The sequence below is a fragment of the Buceros rhinoceros genome, unplaced genomic scaffold (assembly GCF_000710305.1).
Source record: "Buceros rhinoceros silvestris isolate BGI_N320 unplaced genomic scaffold, ASM71030v1 scaffold1330, whole genome shotgun sequence".
Taxonomy (NCBI): Eukaryota; Metazoa; Chordata; class Aves; order Bucerotiformes; family Bucerotidae; genus Buceros; species Buceros rhinoceros.
In genome coordinates this window covers 6,271-20,861 of record NW_010389959.1, presented here as the reverse complement: position 1 = coordinate 20,861, position 14,591 = coordinate 6,271, and the positions used below count along the sequence as shown (strand labels likewise).

At 39.4% G+C, this 14,591-nt stretch overlaps 1 protein-coding gene across 1 annotated transcript in view; it reads left to right on the top strand.

Moving 5' to 3' along the window:
• The window catches only part of KIAA2026 (KIAA2026 ortholog), a gene marked incomplete at its 5' end in the record, with an annotated part of 51,861 nt that extends 37,724 nt beyond the window's left edge, over positions 1–14,137 (top strand). Inside the window, 3 exons of the mRNA XM_010135772.1 lie at positions 3,838–3,953; positions 7,608–7,795; positions 9,933–14,137. Of these exons, the coding sequence (XP_010134074.1) occupies positions 3,838–3,953; positions 7,608–7,795; positions 9,933–13,564 (3,936 nt within the window). The remainder of the gene's footprint in view (positions 1–3,837; positions 3,954–7,607; positions 7,796–9,932) is intronic.
• Between the last annotated feature and the right edge of the window lie 454 nt (positions 14,138–14,591).

Sequence of the window (14,591 nt, the reverse complement as noted above, 5' to 3'; positions counted from 1 at the left end):
GGCTGGAAAACTGCACAGCAGAAAAGGATCTGGAGGTGTTAGTCGACAGGTATTTAAAAATCATATAGATGTGGTGCTGACACACATTTCGTATTTTGGATTTGGCAGTGCTAGGTTAATGGTTGGATTCAGTGATCTTAAGGATCTTTTCCACCCAAATGATTCTATGATTCTAGAAGTCAGATCTAAGTTACAGAAGCAGTGGTACTGGGAATCACAGAACAAATAACCAACACACCCAAGTTAGCTACTGGATATTTGTATTTAAATAATCAATTAGAAATGCAGGTATTTATCAAACTTAGAATTAGCTCAAGTAAATAGAAGCAGAACAGTTTCTTCAGAGATCTATTAATAGAAAGCTCTTTAGTGATACTGTTTTTACCTCTAAAGTACTGCCTTCAGTTGATGTATGTGGGTAATTGTAGTTCATGTCTACTAATAAAATACTGCTGGATTTCTTAAACACGAGAAAGCAGTGTATTCAGATCGTCATTTCTACAGACGCCTTGTTGACAAGAGAACTGAACTACGGATGTGTGATAGCTGTTCCTTGGTACTAACCCTGCCATTCCACTAAACCACTCACGCAATTTCCTGAACAGCTATATTTTGATTACTTTGAATGGAACAGTCATGGCTATCCTGCCGTGGTCTATTTCTTCTGTGCCAGTAGATGTTGCATTTCATTTATTTGTTAATCCTGTAACGTGTCAGGCTTTTATCTTTCATCGTAAGAAAACCTGCAGTCAGTGGTTGAAAGCGAGACTTTAAAGTCTCCTCACCTTGAAGCAGGACTATTGTCAGTGCTGCAGCAACTAATCCATGACTAGCTGAGTTCTAAAAAAAAGAACGGAGATCCAACAGCTTCTCTTTGCAACCTGTTGTAATGCCGTATGTTCCTGATGAAAATACACCTTCTTAAGGTCCAGCCTGAACCTCCTGAGCTTCAATCTGTAGCTGCATTATCCTGCATTATATCATTTTGTATTACTGAGAAGAGTTTGCAACACAATTCTGTAAAGGCCAGTTTATTATCTGTAGAAATTACCAGGCAGCTATGCATTGCTGAAGTAGGGAGTTCAGCAGAGCATAGCTTTGTCAATTATTGATTTGCATTTCCTTTTTTTTTCTCCCTGGAAAAACCAGAAGTTTTAGAAAATTAAATTGGATAAGAAAGGTAAAGCTAGATTTTGTAGTAATGTGTCTTAAGCTTACAGACTTTTAAAACGTCCTTTTTACTATTTTAATATTTAAGGAATAATAGCAGATCATTTGTCTAACATCTGATCTTTGCAGAAATCTTGTGTGTTTGCACTGAAAACCAGCTGAACCACAGTAATTCAGAAGATACGGATTTTTCTTCCAGTCTTTCTTCCCCATATTTGTTCTGTGTCATGACTATTTCTGAGGAAAGAAAATTCTTCTCATGGCTTTAATTTATGTATATTTCCACTGACAGATTTATTGTCAACTCCTAAGTCCCAATAAGAAAAATGAGTAATTGGAATACAGGGAAGTAATTAATTTAAATTTTTCTAAATCGTGTTCCTGTAATATTTGCACTATTTTTGTTAAAAACTAACTCTAGAATTGAGGTGGCAGGGGATTGTTTATCTTTTTGTTCATTTTTGTAAGCAGGGAGAAAAGTGACTTGTCTTTGTTCTTCTTTGTTGCATTGATGAAGGCAGTGAAGTCTTGAAGTCAGTCCTTGACTAAGCCTTCTACTTGTGTTTGGCTGTTCAATGCATGATACAGTTATCACTTCAAAGTTTACTCAGTGATCAGCTAATATTTATCTGGGTCATAAATACTTTTTTTTTTTTTTAACTTAAATCAAGATCTTAGCCTTATTTAAAAATAAATGTGTTTCAGAAATTAATAATTTGTTGTTGTTTTTACTCTATAGTAATTTCTCATATATTTTTAATATTGTTTTCACACATCCTATTCTTTGCTGTATCAAACGCATGTACAGTATTTCTGTATCCTGATAGTGGCATTGTTTATTTTTGCCATTTTGGTTTGATACAATCCAGTAATACTGTGTAGTATATAAATTCATCCTTTTAAAACTGTCTGTGAAAGCTTTTTTATGTCTTATAAGAAAGATAAATATATGCACAAAATACTCTTTCATATGTTAGCAATTAATTCTGTTGACTGCTAACATTAGGACGTGATACCAAATCACCTAGACGAGAGTAGGTGGTAGACAAGAGTATACACAAGGGCTGATTTCTAATGCAGTGCGCATTAGCATGTTTTATGCTGCAGTGCATTACATGTGCAAATATGACTGGCCACAAATGAAGAAAATTTGAACAGTTTGCTGGCTTGGCTGTGTGCTCAACAGTAACAGTTATGTGGTAATGTGACATAGTTTCCTACATAAAGTCTTTGTTTTTGTAATTTTAGTTGAGGAATGAAGGAGTAGCTTTTCATTTTATTATGTAACATGTAAATTATTATCCATAAAAAATAAATAGCTGGTCTTAAAATAAGCTTCCAGCCTGACTGATCTTGCTGTACGTTGATAGATCTGCTGAAAATGTGTAGAAAGGAATTATTCCAAAGTCCATAGAAAAATCATTATTTTAGACTGGCGAAAGGCAGCTGTATCAAGCTTTTCCTGCCTTACAGTTCTTGGTGTGCAGGAAGCTGTGAAGGATATAAACTCTATCAAAAGCTAAATACATATTTGAAATAAATCAGTTCCCAAGTCTTGCTTCTTTTTCTTGCAGAACCGTAGTCTCTTTACTGTCTTACATCCTCTCTGACAAGTTAAGAGACAGAATCCTCATTTACATAAAATGCATAGAATTAGTGGAAGAATAGAATTAGAGTGGAAGAAATAGTAGAGTATACCACATCTCTTTCTGTAGCTGTGACATATATATGCATTGTTCAGTTTTTTATGAAATAAACTAGAAAATAAAGCTTTGGGAAGAAATGCTTATAAGGGGTATTACAAGACAGTCTTATAACAGTGTTAAAAGGTGTGTTCTGCAGCATTGTGGCCACCATGGTTGTACTGTAAATAGGCATATACACTCCTAATTGTCTTTTCCCAATGTCTTTTATCCTCATTCAGCCTTTCCAGTTTTATGATCTTCCATGAAGAATTCATTTTTTAATAAGATTATGTATAAAAGCTTTAAGTTTTTTAACTCAAACCTATGATTAAAAATGCTTTTCTTATCCAAACATATGTATAATCTCACAATCTTGGAAAACTGTTCTGTGCTGGAGAGTCACTTAATAAATTACTGATTTGCGAAACTTCTCTTTCAAAAAAACCTTTTATCTAGACTTTTGAATAAAATACAAAAAATGTAATGCAAAAACTGTGTTTTATCCCTGGAAATTGTAGTAAACTGTTTTTGCAAATAATAATAATATAAATTATATCACTTACATTAAATGATATTATGCTAAGATTTTTATTAAAAGTGTACATACATGGTTGGTTCCCTGACCTGAATGGATTACTACCTGTGTTAGTTACTCATTTAAGTAATTTAATATGCATGTGTATTCATAGGATTCTGCTTCATTATTAAGTTTGATCTGTAAAAAGTGAACATCCTTGCAGTACTGCTTCTTAAACTAGGACATTCTCTGTAATAGGGAAAAAAAGTAGAAGTACTAATGTCTTACATAGGTGAAGTGGTAAGTGTGAAACTTACTTACATATTTTCTCCTTACTATATATATTTTCTTCCAGGTATTTTCCTCATGTGCTGGAGTAGTGTAACCAGGATTATTGTAGTACTATATAACAAGATTCAGGTCTAGTGAATAGTAGTGATAAATACGTGGTATTTATGTTTGCAGGGAAGATGGTACCACCGGAAACAAGCAGTAAAGGAATTGCATGGTACATTGATACGACTGCTTAATGAACTGTTACCATGGGAACCAAAGCTAATGAAAGCATTTCAAAGAAACAGGTAATTAGCTGCTCTTTTTGTAACAATAGTGCATGAGATAGAAAACAGAACAAAGTCCACCTTTTGAAAACTAATCACTTAGTTGGCTTCTCAAATAAATAAATTAAAATACCTTGAGGAGTGAGGCACGAGCAGTGCTTTAATTGGAAGAATTATTTTATGTTCGAGACTTGCAGTCTCTAGCTAAATTTGAGTTTAACCCCCTATTTTTTCCTATAAAATCCTCTAGAATCCTTAAGCCATATCACAATCCAGCTAGGATTTGTGTGGCTGTTTATTTGGTTAAGAAGAGGTGCTGAAAACCTGTATCTAGAAAAGGAGATCAGGGCTTCTTAGAATACTTACTGACTACTTACTGTCTAAAACTACCTAAATCGGTTGTTAATGAATTCTCCACAAAACAATTCTTAAAACATTGTTCTGAGGTCTTTGTGACCCTGTAAATTTGAAGTGCGTCTGCAGTGAAGCATGTCAGAGAAACATCAGTCAAGCAGTGACTGATTTAAATCTACTAAGGGCAAGAATTAGTAGCAGTGGAGATGCTACCCAGATTATAAATCCTGGAGAAACTGGATATTGACATGGTATCAGCCTGTCTTAAACTGTGGTGCTGGTGTTGTCTGTTAGCTGGACAACTGTTGCTATTATCATACCTTAGTTTTGCCCTATAGACATTTAAATGTAGTGCAAGTAATGATTAGAACCTTGAACTTTGTCATATGGCAATTAGACAGCTGCTTAAATGTTGAGTGTGAAGGAAGCGAGAGAGCAGAACTAATTCTGAAAAGTGTAAAAGGTATTATGTTTAAAAAAAAAACCCCAACAACATAGTACCAAAGACAGTAAACAGACAGAACTATCAAGAGCTGGTTCCTTAGTAGCTCATTTTATAGATGTCATGCATGAATTAAAATCCTTATTTGGAAATTCAGGGTGTTGTTGAACATTCCTTTTAAATAATGGATGGAAGTACAAGTTTTGCTTTTTTCTATTCCTTTCTGTCAAAGTTTCTGTTCATTCTTCCTGTCTGTAGGAATTCAGACTCCTTTTGTAAGTGTAGCAGATAGTAATACTGTTAGAAAGGATTTCAGTTTCCAGTATATGGGGTTTAGAGTTTCACCCTTTACGTAAATCCTGCTGTGGCATGGTTTGGTACCCAGTGTTAGTTCTTGTTCATTAAATGTGGGTATAGAATACAGACTGTAGAACTGTTGTATAAAGTGTGTAGAAGTACTATCTATGAGGTGTGTCTAATGTGAGTAAATTTTAGTCTGGGACCGTGTGGCTGAGGTCTTGCATGTACATGTGCTGGTAGCTAGAGAAGCATGCACTCAGAGTGGAGGATAATTTCTGAGATAAATTTAACTCGTATTTCTCAGGATGTGTTTTAAACTGTAGCCCTAGTTTATTCAGCAATAAACCAAATAAACAGGTATTTCCATGACGTAACTGTTTGGACAGATACATAGTATACCAGGGAATAGCACCAGCTGAGAAACGGTCTTTACAAATCGTGAGAAGGAAAGAGACATGGGGGAAAGGCCAGATAAGTGTCTTGGTCTGGTTCATTATGCAGCTCCTAGGCAGCTGTATAGCACCAATGACAGTGATGAAGAAAAGCATCACATGAAAGGGAAGAAGCAGTTGGGTAGAGATTACTCACACTGGTGTAAACAAACAGCAGCACCACCAGAAATGTTGCTGCAGTTGCAGCGTCTCAACCAGCTACTAACATCTCTAATTGAATGACAGCATTGGCCTTCTCAGTTGTCAAGGGCTGAGCAGAGCTCCTTCCTTCTGTGCAAGACCTCAGTATAAGAGGTGTAAGTTTTTGGAGTTTTCCTGCCTTCTTTTTTGTTTTCTCTAATTACTAGACGCACTCTTTATGATCAAATCCTTTTCTCTTCCCCTTCTTGAAAGATCCTCTGTTTTCAAAATTATGACAGAGTATAATGTTGAATGGTATTTGAATAGCAGCAAGGTTTAAAAGGAAAAGTTACTTGTGCCCACTGATCACATTTGTTCACTGGCCACAGCAGAAGTTCCTCAGAAGAAAAAAGGAAGTTCCCATCCACAAGCTTCAGTACAGTAGTGGTTCCCTAGTGTCCTTCTGTAATTCTTGCATATCTTGACTTCAGGCTCAAAATCCTGATGACAGAGTCGAACTATTGTCCACACTTCATTTTCATGCAGGCTTAAAGGTTGTCTTCTCTCAGTGTCAAAGCTGTGAGTAAGTTATGAGGTCTTATTGACCCTAACAAGCCTTAGCTTGGCCTCCATCCACATCAGCTGCCCATGGTCACAGGATCCCACATTCAGGTCATTATGCCTTCAATCTCTGCTGTAGGAATGCCAGTTTCAAACTCAGTTACAGCAGTTAACCTGCCTGACCACAGGTCTTGCTGATCTGGACTAACTGTCAGACTGACCTCGGACCTGCATCATCATTGTGGACCTGCCCGGAAATCACTGGACTGGGTCATGACTGGCGCAGGCACCACTGGATCTGATCCTGATCTGAATGTGTGAATTGACTTCCCAGCTTGACCTAGACCTGCCTCAGCACCAGGAACTTGCCTGTTGATCTGTGCTAATGGTTGAACCTGGTTACCACCCCTAGGCCTGCCCTGCTTCCTCAATCAGGGATGATGGGATGGCATCCTGGCTTGTGAGGCTCATGTCCTGCAAGCTGTTACGATTCCTGACACCATGCTTGGCTCCTCTCTCTTCATCCCTTAGGGAACAGCTGGTCATTGCTGCACTCAGTGCAAACAACAATTAATTTAATACGTAAGAATAGGTAAATTTAAGATCTTATTCTTACTGTCATAGGGATTACATCCAGATTCTATAACATAAAAGGTGCTAATTGCTGTAATCCATTTATTTGCTAAATAATTTTCCTGCATATTGTGTTGATTACCACCAGCTGAATCCTGTAGTTCACTGTATTTGTACACTAAAATAACCCCTATATCTCATTTAAACAATGGTTTAGAAGAAGGGACAACAGAAATATGTAGCAGCTGAGGAATATCAAGGTAAGTGTATATGTTTCTGAATGGTGTTCAAATGAGTAAAACAGCTATGTATTTCCGTCATGGGCACCATATTCTTTAGTGGAGTGTGAGCCTGTGGAGGTGGCAGTGGCGGCTCTTCTAATTGCCCAGAGATAAAGTTTTCTAAAAGGAGAAGCTTAACTTATGGTCCCATAGGTGAGCCAAAGCATCATACATTTGAGAAAAACAAGATTTACTTAATTCTCTAGTTGGGGTTGCCTTCAGAGGAAAGGGTGGACTTACTACAGTTAATACACAAGTCCATACAGGTGCATTTGTCACAGTACAAGATGAAGGAGGAAACAGATGATGGATGCTGTAAACCAGTCATGGTCGTATTTGGCTCAATCTTTTTGCCTATTGTTAGAGGACTTAATGACATAGAATTCAGTTTTGGTGAGGGAAGGGACAGTACTGTCACTGTGCGTTTTCTGGGTTTTAGAGACTTGCAGATAGAGCTTCCCTGAAATTTTTTTGAAGGGCATAAGCAGTTAATTTGACACCAACTTTTTGTGTGGCAGCAAATACAAATTAAAAAAAAAAGATGTTTAAAACAGTGTGGTTCTTTAGTAAAGTTAGTTCTGTTATTTTCAAGGTCTAGACTGAAGAAGGACTATGATGACTTTAAAAGACATCCAGACCATGATAAATTTACCAGAGAGTTGTGGAGTAATGATGAAAGTGAAGTTGATTTTGGCAAAGATTCTTTTGCAGTAGTATGTGGTAAATCTTCAGAGTCTGCAGAACATGTGGAAGTTCCCAAAAAAGATCACCCAGACAATGGTAAGCATTTACTGGAATTTGATAGCTTGAGCTTGATTCAGGAGCTTAATTTTTCCATGTGAGCTTGTGTCCTACTTTTTACTTTAACTACTACTGTGATGATATTGAAATAGCTCGTGATGCTGTCTGACAGATGTAGTCTAGAAGAAGGCACACATGACCAAGATGAAAATTTCGATCACTGCAAGTTTTTGCTGATTTTTTTTTTTGCCTATTTCTGTGATAACATGGTAGACTTGTTCAGAATGTACATTTATGGTGGGTTGACCGTGGCTGGCTGCCAGACACCCACCCAACCACTCCCCTTTCTTAACAGGACAGGGAGAGAAAATAAGAAGGGAAATCTCGTGAGTCAAGATACAGATAGGGAAATCATTCACCAGTTACTCTCGGAGGCAAAACAGACTCACTTGGAAAAAATTAACTTGATTTATTGCCAATTAAAAATAGCATATGAGGGTGAGAAATAAAGACAAAACCTAGAACACCTTTCCCCTTGCCCCATCTCCACCTTCTTCCAAGGCTTAAATTCATTCCCATTTGAAGAGGGAACCCTCTCCTGTCAATTGGCACAGTGGGGATGGGGTCTGGGGGTTGAGGTCTGTTCATAACACTTTGTCTCTGCCACTCCTTCCTCACACTTTTGCCCTGTTCCAGTGTGGGGTCCTTCCCACAGGATACAGTCCTTCATGAACTGCTCTAGGATGGGTCCTCTCCACAGAGGACTGGAGTCCTTCAGGATAAGAATGCTCCACTGTGGGTGCCCCATAAGCCACAGTTCCTGTCAGGACGCTGCTCTGGTGTGAGTTCTCTGTGTCCTGAAGGAAGCTGCAGCCTGTGTTCACCTGCTGTAGAATGGGGTCCTCAGCAGGCTGCAGTGTAGTTATGTGCTCCAACATTGTCCTCTGTGGGAGAGCGACAACCCGTTTTACCATAGTGTTCACAGTTTGCAGGGAATGTATTCCAGTGCCTGGGACACCTCTTTCCCCTCCTCCTTCACTGACCTTGGTGTCTACAGGGTTGTTTCTTCTACAATTTTCCCTCGCTCTTCTGTAATACGCTGTTCTGTGCAGCATGTTTCATAAAGTACTACCACCTTGGCCTTCAGGCTTAGCCATATCCTACAATGGATCTGTTTTGAAGCCAGCCGTGTCTGGCACCGGGAAGCTCCTGGCCTCTCCTCTCCTGCATCCAGACACTGCCAAAACATCAATCTACAGCCCTTCTGTCCACCCAGCACGCCTGCATGTATACTGGGCCCTCTTAACCACTTCATGCATCTCCTGCTCACTGACTGATAATAGCTTGATGCTCAGTATGAAACATGTGACACTCACACCTTTGTCTCACAGGCTCCTGATACTCACAAGTCTGTCTGAGGCACAAGTCCAGACCTCAGGCCCACCAAGTCACCAGCTAGTCTGGCTTGAAATTTACCAGTGAATACACTCACACTGTCTCTTTGCACACTGGTTTTAGGGAAGATACACTCATCCCACATCAGCTGGCACCAGGCACATAGGCTGTGACCTCCGGCTCTGTCCCTGCAGCTTTCCCTTCCCCTGCACGTCCCTTCAAGTGTTTGTATACATCTACCAATTCCCTCAACCCTCTCAGCCCAGTGTCCAGGAACTCCCCTGGTTTACAGTCATATCAGGCTGATCTTCCTGGAACCTGCATTTTTTTGATAGCCCATCAACTGATGTGATTGGCGAGCTTGTTTCTTGTCATTGTCGCCATGTTTGTTTTGTTAGATCATTGTCTCTGTATATTTTGTTTCTGGCTTCGCCCCCTTTCCCTCAAAGTAACCTTGCAGGAATAAATATTGCCACGCTCTCACATGCCTTCATCAGTTTGTGTAAATTACCAGGTTTGTTTTTCCTGTGTGTCTCCCATGCTGGTCAGATTTTTGTCCCTGTATGTTCCTGTTTATGACTTCCTTCTTTTCTTATTAACCCCTTTGTGTATTGAAGAAGGTCTTTGACTAGATGCCCTTAAAGCAGCAGACATTCTCTTTCCACCCATGCTTACACTTGCAAACTAGCATTTTACGTTTAGCAAGACACTGTAAAATTGTTATATAGAGGTATCAGTTGCAAACATGTAAAGCACAGTTTCTGTTTTGATATTCTTGCAGATGAAATGAAACTATTAGAGATGAATTTACCTGCAGGAAAAAACAGTATTCTGAAAAAAGAATCAGCTTCTAAAGAAATACAGAAGGCACTGCCCAAATGTGTTAAACGACAGTCCAAGCAAAATAGTTGTCTGGATCAAAGCACTAATGAACTTTCACCAAGGAAGAAAGCTAAGCTGAGCACTAATGAGACTGTGGCCCAGAGTTCAGAAAGTAGCTTGCAGCCGGATAGTTGTTTGACTGAGCTGCAACAATTTGAAGGGTCAACTCTAGAACCGGTTTCCTTGACAGATCCTGCAACATCAGTATCAAACTTTCTGAAAGGGACCAAACCCATACAGGCCTTGCTTGCCAAGAATACGGGGAACAAAGTGACCTTAACAAATCATCTGTCACCACCCCCCAGCATGAATGTATCTCCTGAAAAGCCTGTTATAACCCCTTTGGAATCATCACTGATCAAACCAGCATTGCCCTGCCAGACCAGTTCAAAGACTCCTTTACAAATGGTGTACAAAATGCCAAATGGTCACTGTGTACCAATAGACCTTAAGAACAACTCTGTGAAAATCCAAATGCAACCTGTGATTGACCCTAAAACTGGAGAAAAATTCATGCAGCAAGTTCTTATTTTACCTAAGAATTTTCTTATTCAGCAGAAGGAAGGTAAAATTGCATCCAAGGACATTCAGTCGCTACAACAAAAAACACCTGAGCTGCACTGTACAACTTTACCAGAAATATCAAATGTCAGTGTTTCTTTAACATCTGTTCTGGTAACAGGCTCTGCAAATGCTACTGCTCAGTCACCTAGTACAATTTTTAGCACGAACATTACCCACTTGTCACAAGTGACTGGTCCCATGAACACAACACAACCATTGCCTGTTTTAACTTCAGCAGGTGGTTTACCATCGACAGTTAAGGCAAGCCAAACTGAAACTGTCAAAATCAAGAGTGCAGTTTCAACTGCCTCATTCCCTGTGTCTGTGACTTCACCTGCTCTTTCCACAGCTAGCCAGTCTTCAATACCAGCAAGAGCATTAAGTGGGTCTACAAACACTGTTTCTGCCTGTCATAGTCGTGCATCACAGCAGACAACTGGCTCCTTTGAAACTAGGCAAGAGCTGAAGACAGTGTGTGTAAGAGATTCACAGTCTATTCTGGTTACAACACGAGGTGGAAACACAGGAATTGTTAAAGTGCAAACAAAATCAGACCAGATTTCACCTAGTACTTTATCTTCTAGTTCAGTTTTCACTTATGCACCTCAACTTCAGGCCTTTCTTGTGCCAAAAACGACAGCATTATCATACCCTACTCTTCCACCTGTAGCATCAGCCGCATCAGGTCTCCCACATATTGGACAGTTGTCTCTTTCTGGATTTGCCCCCTCAACAGCTGCTTCTGTTAACATTCCAGCTTTACCAGCTGATTTTACCCAGGCAGTGGAGAAAAATAACAAATTCACTTTACAGCAGACTGCTGTTGGGGGTACTTTGGGTCAAGTAATACAGAATTCCTACTATGTGTCCTCTCCTTTATCATCCATTTCATCACCTAGCAATTTGATGTCAGCAACTCCAAACAGTCCTTTTAGCGTGACTAGCATTGAACAAAATAACACTGTAATAACTCCAAATTCTTCTGTGCAGCAACAAAGTGATGCTAAACCTAAAGCAAATACTAGTAGACAATCTGAGTCTCATTCAGCAGCAAATGGAGATTTCATCTGTGGTACGCCAGTCCAGAAACTTACAGTAATCACAAATCCACCTACTTTATCACCCTGCGGGGCATCAGCAGTCAATATTATACCCTCTCTGGCATCCCCTGGTGTTAATGCTCAGAAGCTGGTTTTCATTAACACACAAATTGCCAGTGGCCCATCAACCACTAATCTAGTTGCAGAGTCATTGAAACATAACCTTCCTTCTTCCCTAACCAAAACCTTTGTGAGTGCCACAGAGCAACCACAGTTGGTTCTGATCCCATCAACAGTAGGAGCACCAATAAGAATAAATTCTTCACCAACTATTGCTCAAGTAAAAGATGTGAAAATTGGACTGAATATAGGTCAAACAATTGTAAACACTAGAGGCAATGCACAACAGGCCCCACCAGTTAATATATTACACTCTGCCATTTCTAAGGGAGAAGACAAAAAGTGCATGGGCTTGACCCTAGCTTTGACAAGTAGTAGTACTTTGGTTCCTCTTCCAAGTTTTGTGAATCAAAGTGCTGCGTCAGTTAATGAATCTGTATGCGTTGCAGCAAAAGCTGAAAATGCCTTTACAGCAACAACCACAAACACACGTGTGGAATCTGTTTCAGTAACATCAAGTGGGACTTCTGGGACATGGCCCACTGTCTTGATTGGTGGAAATGGTGCCTCAAGAATAGGACATCATCTGGGTAATCGACTGTGTACATCAAATATTGGAAATACTGTGGGTATATCAACTGTGAAGACAGGACATCTTGCTTCATCTGTGCTGATTTCAACAACACAACCAACAGTATGTCCTCAAAACTTAGCATCAGCTTTGCAGTTTCCAGTCATTAGCTTGCCTGGACCTGTAGCCACCTCACAGAAAGTGTTGCATACAGTTCCTCAGCTGGCAGCAGTTCCAGCTCCTCCTCCAGTACCAAAAAGCCAGTTGCCCACACTGCTTCAGTTTCAGTCATCAGGAGTTTCAGCTGCTATGCCAAGTAATGCAGGTGTTCACAAGTCCCAGAGTGCATTGCCCCCTCCATCACCAAATACAGGTAAAGTCGTTAGTTTCCCCAGCTTTTCTTCCCTACAATGCCAGCAGGTGCCTCTCAGTACAGAGAAACGAAGTCATGCTTATGCTTGTGCTTCTACTGTTCAGATGTGTGCAGCTTCACCAACTGTAACAAGCAAGGCAGGAGGCCAGTTGAATGAACCATGTATTCAGCAGAAAATAGTCATTAACACCTGTATGCCTTTGTCACCTGGAACTCAGATAATGATTAATGGTACTCGTTTTGTTGTTCCACCACAAGGCCTTGGAGCTGGCAGCCATGTTCTTCTTCTGTCTTGTAATACAAAACAGACTCCTCCTTTAACTACTAGCCATGGTCAAGAGGCTCAAGGTGTGTCAATTGCTAATCCAGTAACCTCAAAAGTCATGCTAGCACCAAGTAATTCGTTGAGTTGGCAAATACCAAAACATCCTTTGAAAAGCTCTACAAAAATTGTGAACTCATGTGGGTCTGGAGATGCTTTACCCATTGTACACGCAACACCCCAGATACTTAGTACTCCAGCTAGCTCTTGTACTTCACTGTCTGCAGTGACGCTGTCGGTGTCTTCAGTAATAAAATCTCCTATTAATGTTGTAGCTACATCTTCTATGGCTTCTGCTGTTCATCCTCCGAACTCTCATTTACCAAGCAACACAACAGTGTTTCACTTAGACACTTCTATCAAGAAACTGTTGGTCAGTCCAGAGGGAGCGATTTTGAATGCTATAAATACTCCAGCATCAAAAGTTTCTTCCCTGTCTTCATCACTGCCTCCTCTTGTGTCCACAAGCAGAAATCCTACCACTGTCTTGCCTGCATGTGAATCATCTTGCCTTGATAAACCTGACAAAGCTGCATCCTGAATTTACCGCAAATGAGCTACTTGAAATTTTTGGGGCATTCTTGTGACTTCAATAATTGCAACTATTGAATAATTTCTTGCATTGTTTGGAACAGTTGATTTACTCGGAATTACTTAAGATTACAGTTCTTTCCTGTTTACTTGTGGGGCTTAGGAGGAAGAGAAGTTTATTTAGTTTGTCAGAGATGAGTTTTCAGAGTTCTTTAGTAAAAAGGTCAGAAATGACCCATGAGTTCTAAACATTTTGGTTTGGAGAAATCTAGCCTTTTGCACATGCGCCATCTTACAGTATGGACTGTTTTCCAGTGTGTTTATGACAGTATATATCTCCTTTTTATTTGTCAAATTTATTTTTGTTTCTGTAAAAAAAATATTTATGCATTGTAAAAATGCAAGCTATGGTATAGAATTGTACATATTAATGAATTCCTAACAATCTGTACTAAACTGTATGTACAAAGAACTATGCTGTCTTATTTATGTTTTGTTTACATAATGTATAGTTTTTTAAGTATTTTAGTAATTTTGGACCAGTGTACTGTTTAGCAACAATGCAGAAGAATCTGCATATAATAAATCAAGTTGCGTTACTGCTTTGTGTTGGTAGTAGTTTAAGAATGTGTCTATTTGTTACACCATGGCAGAATACATCCTCCCACTTAATGCAGGTGGAATGTAGAAGAAGGAAATTATTTATTTAATCTCTCCTGCTCTTCTTTATGTTTTACTCGTCACATGATTTGATAGAAGTTGGAGGGGAGGCCATATTCATATTGTTGATCCTCCTGATACAGGGCAGGAAAACCCATGCTTTATCCATTCTTAGTAAGTGTTTGGTTGTATTGTATTAAATCTCCCATGATGTGGTAGGGCTAGAAATGTTTTCCCAGACTCCAGTCTAAGTCACGCTGGTTGCTTTTCAGGATTACCACGTTGTGTCATAAAGCTCATGGATCTGTCGAACAGTTTATTACTCTCTTTTTTACACCTTGTATGTATTTGCATGTATGTGGTAACTCTTAAGAAAG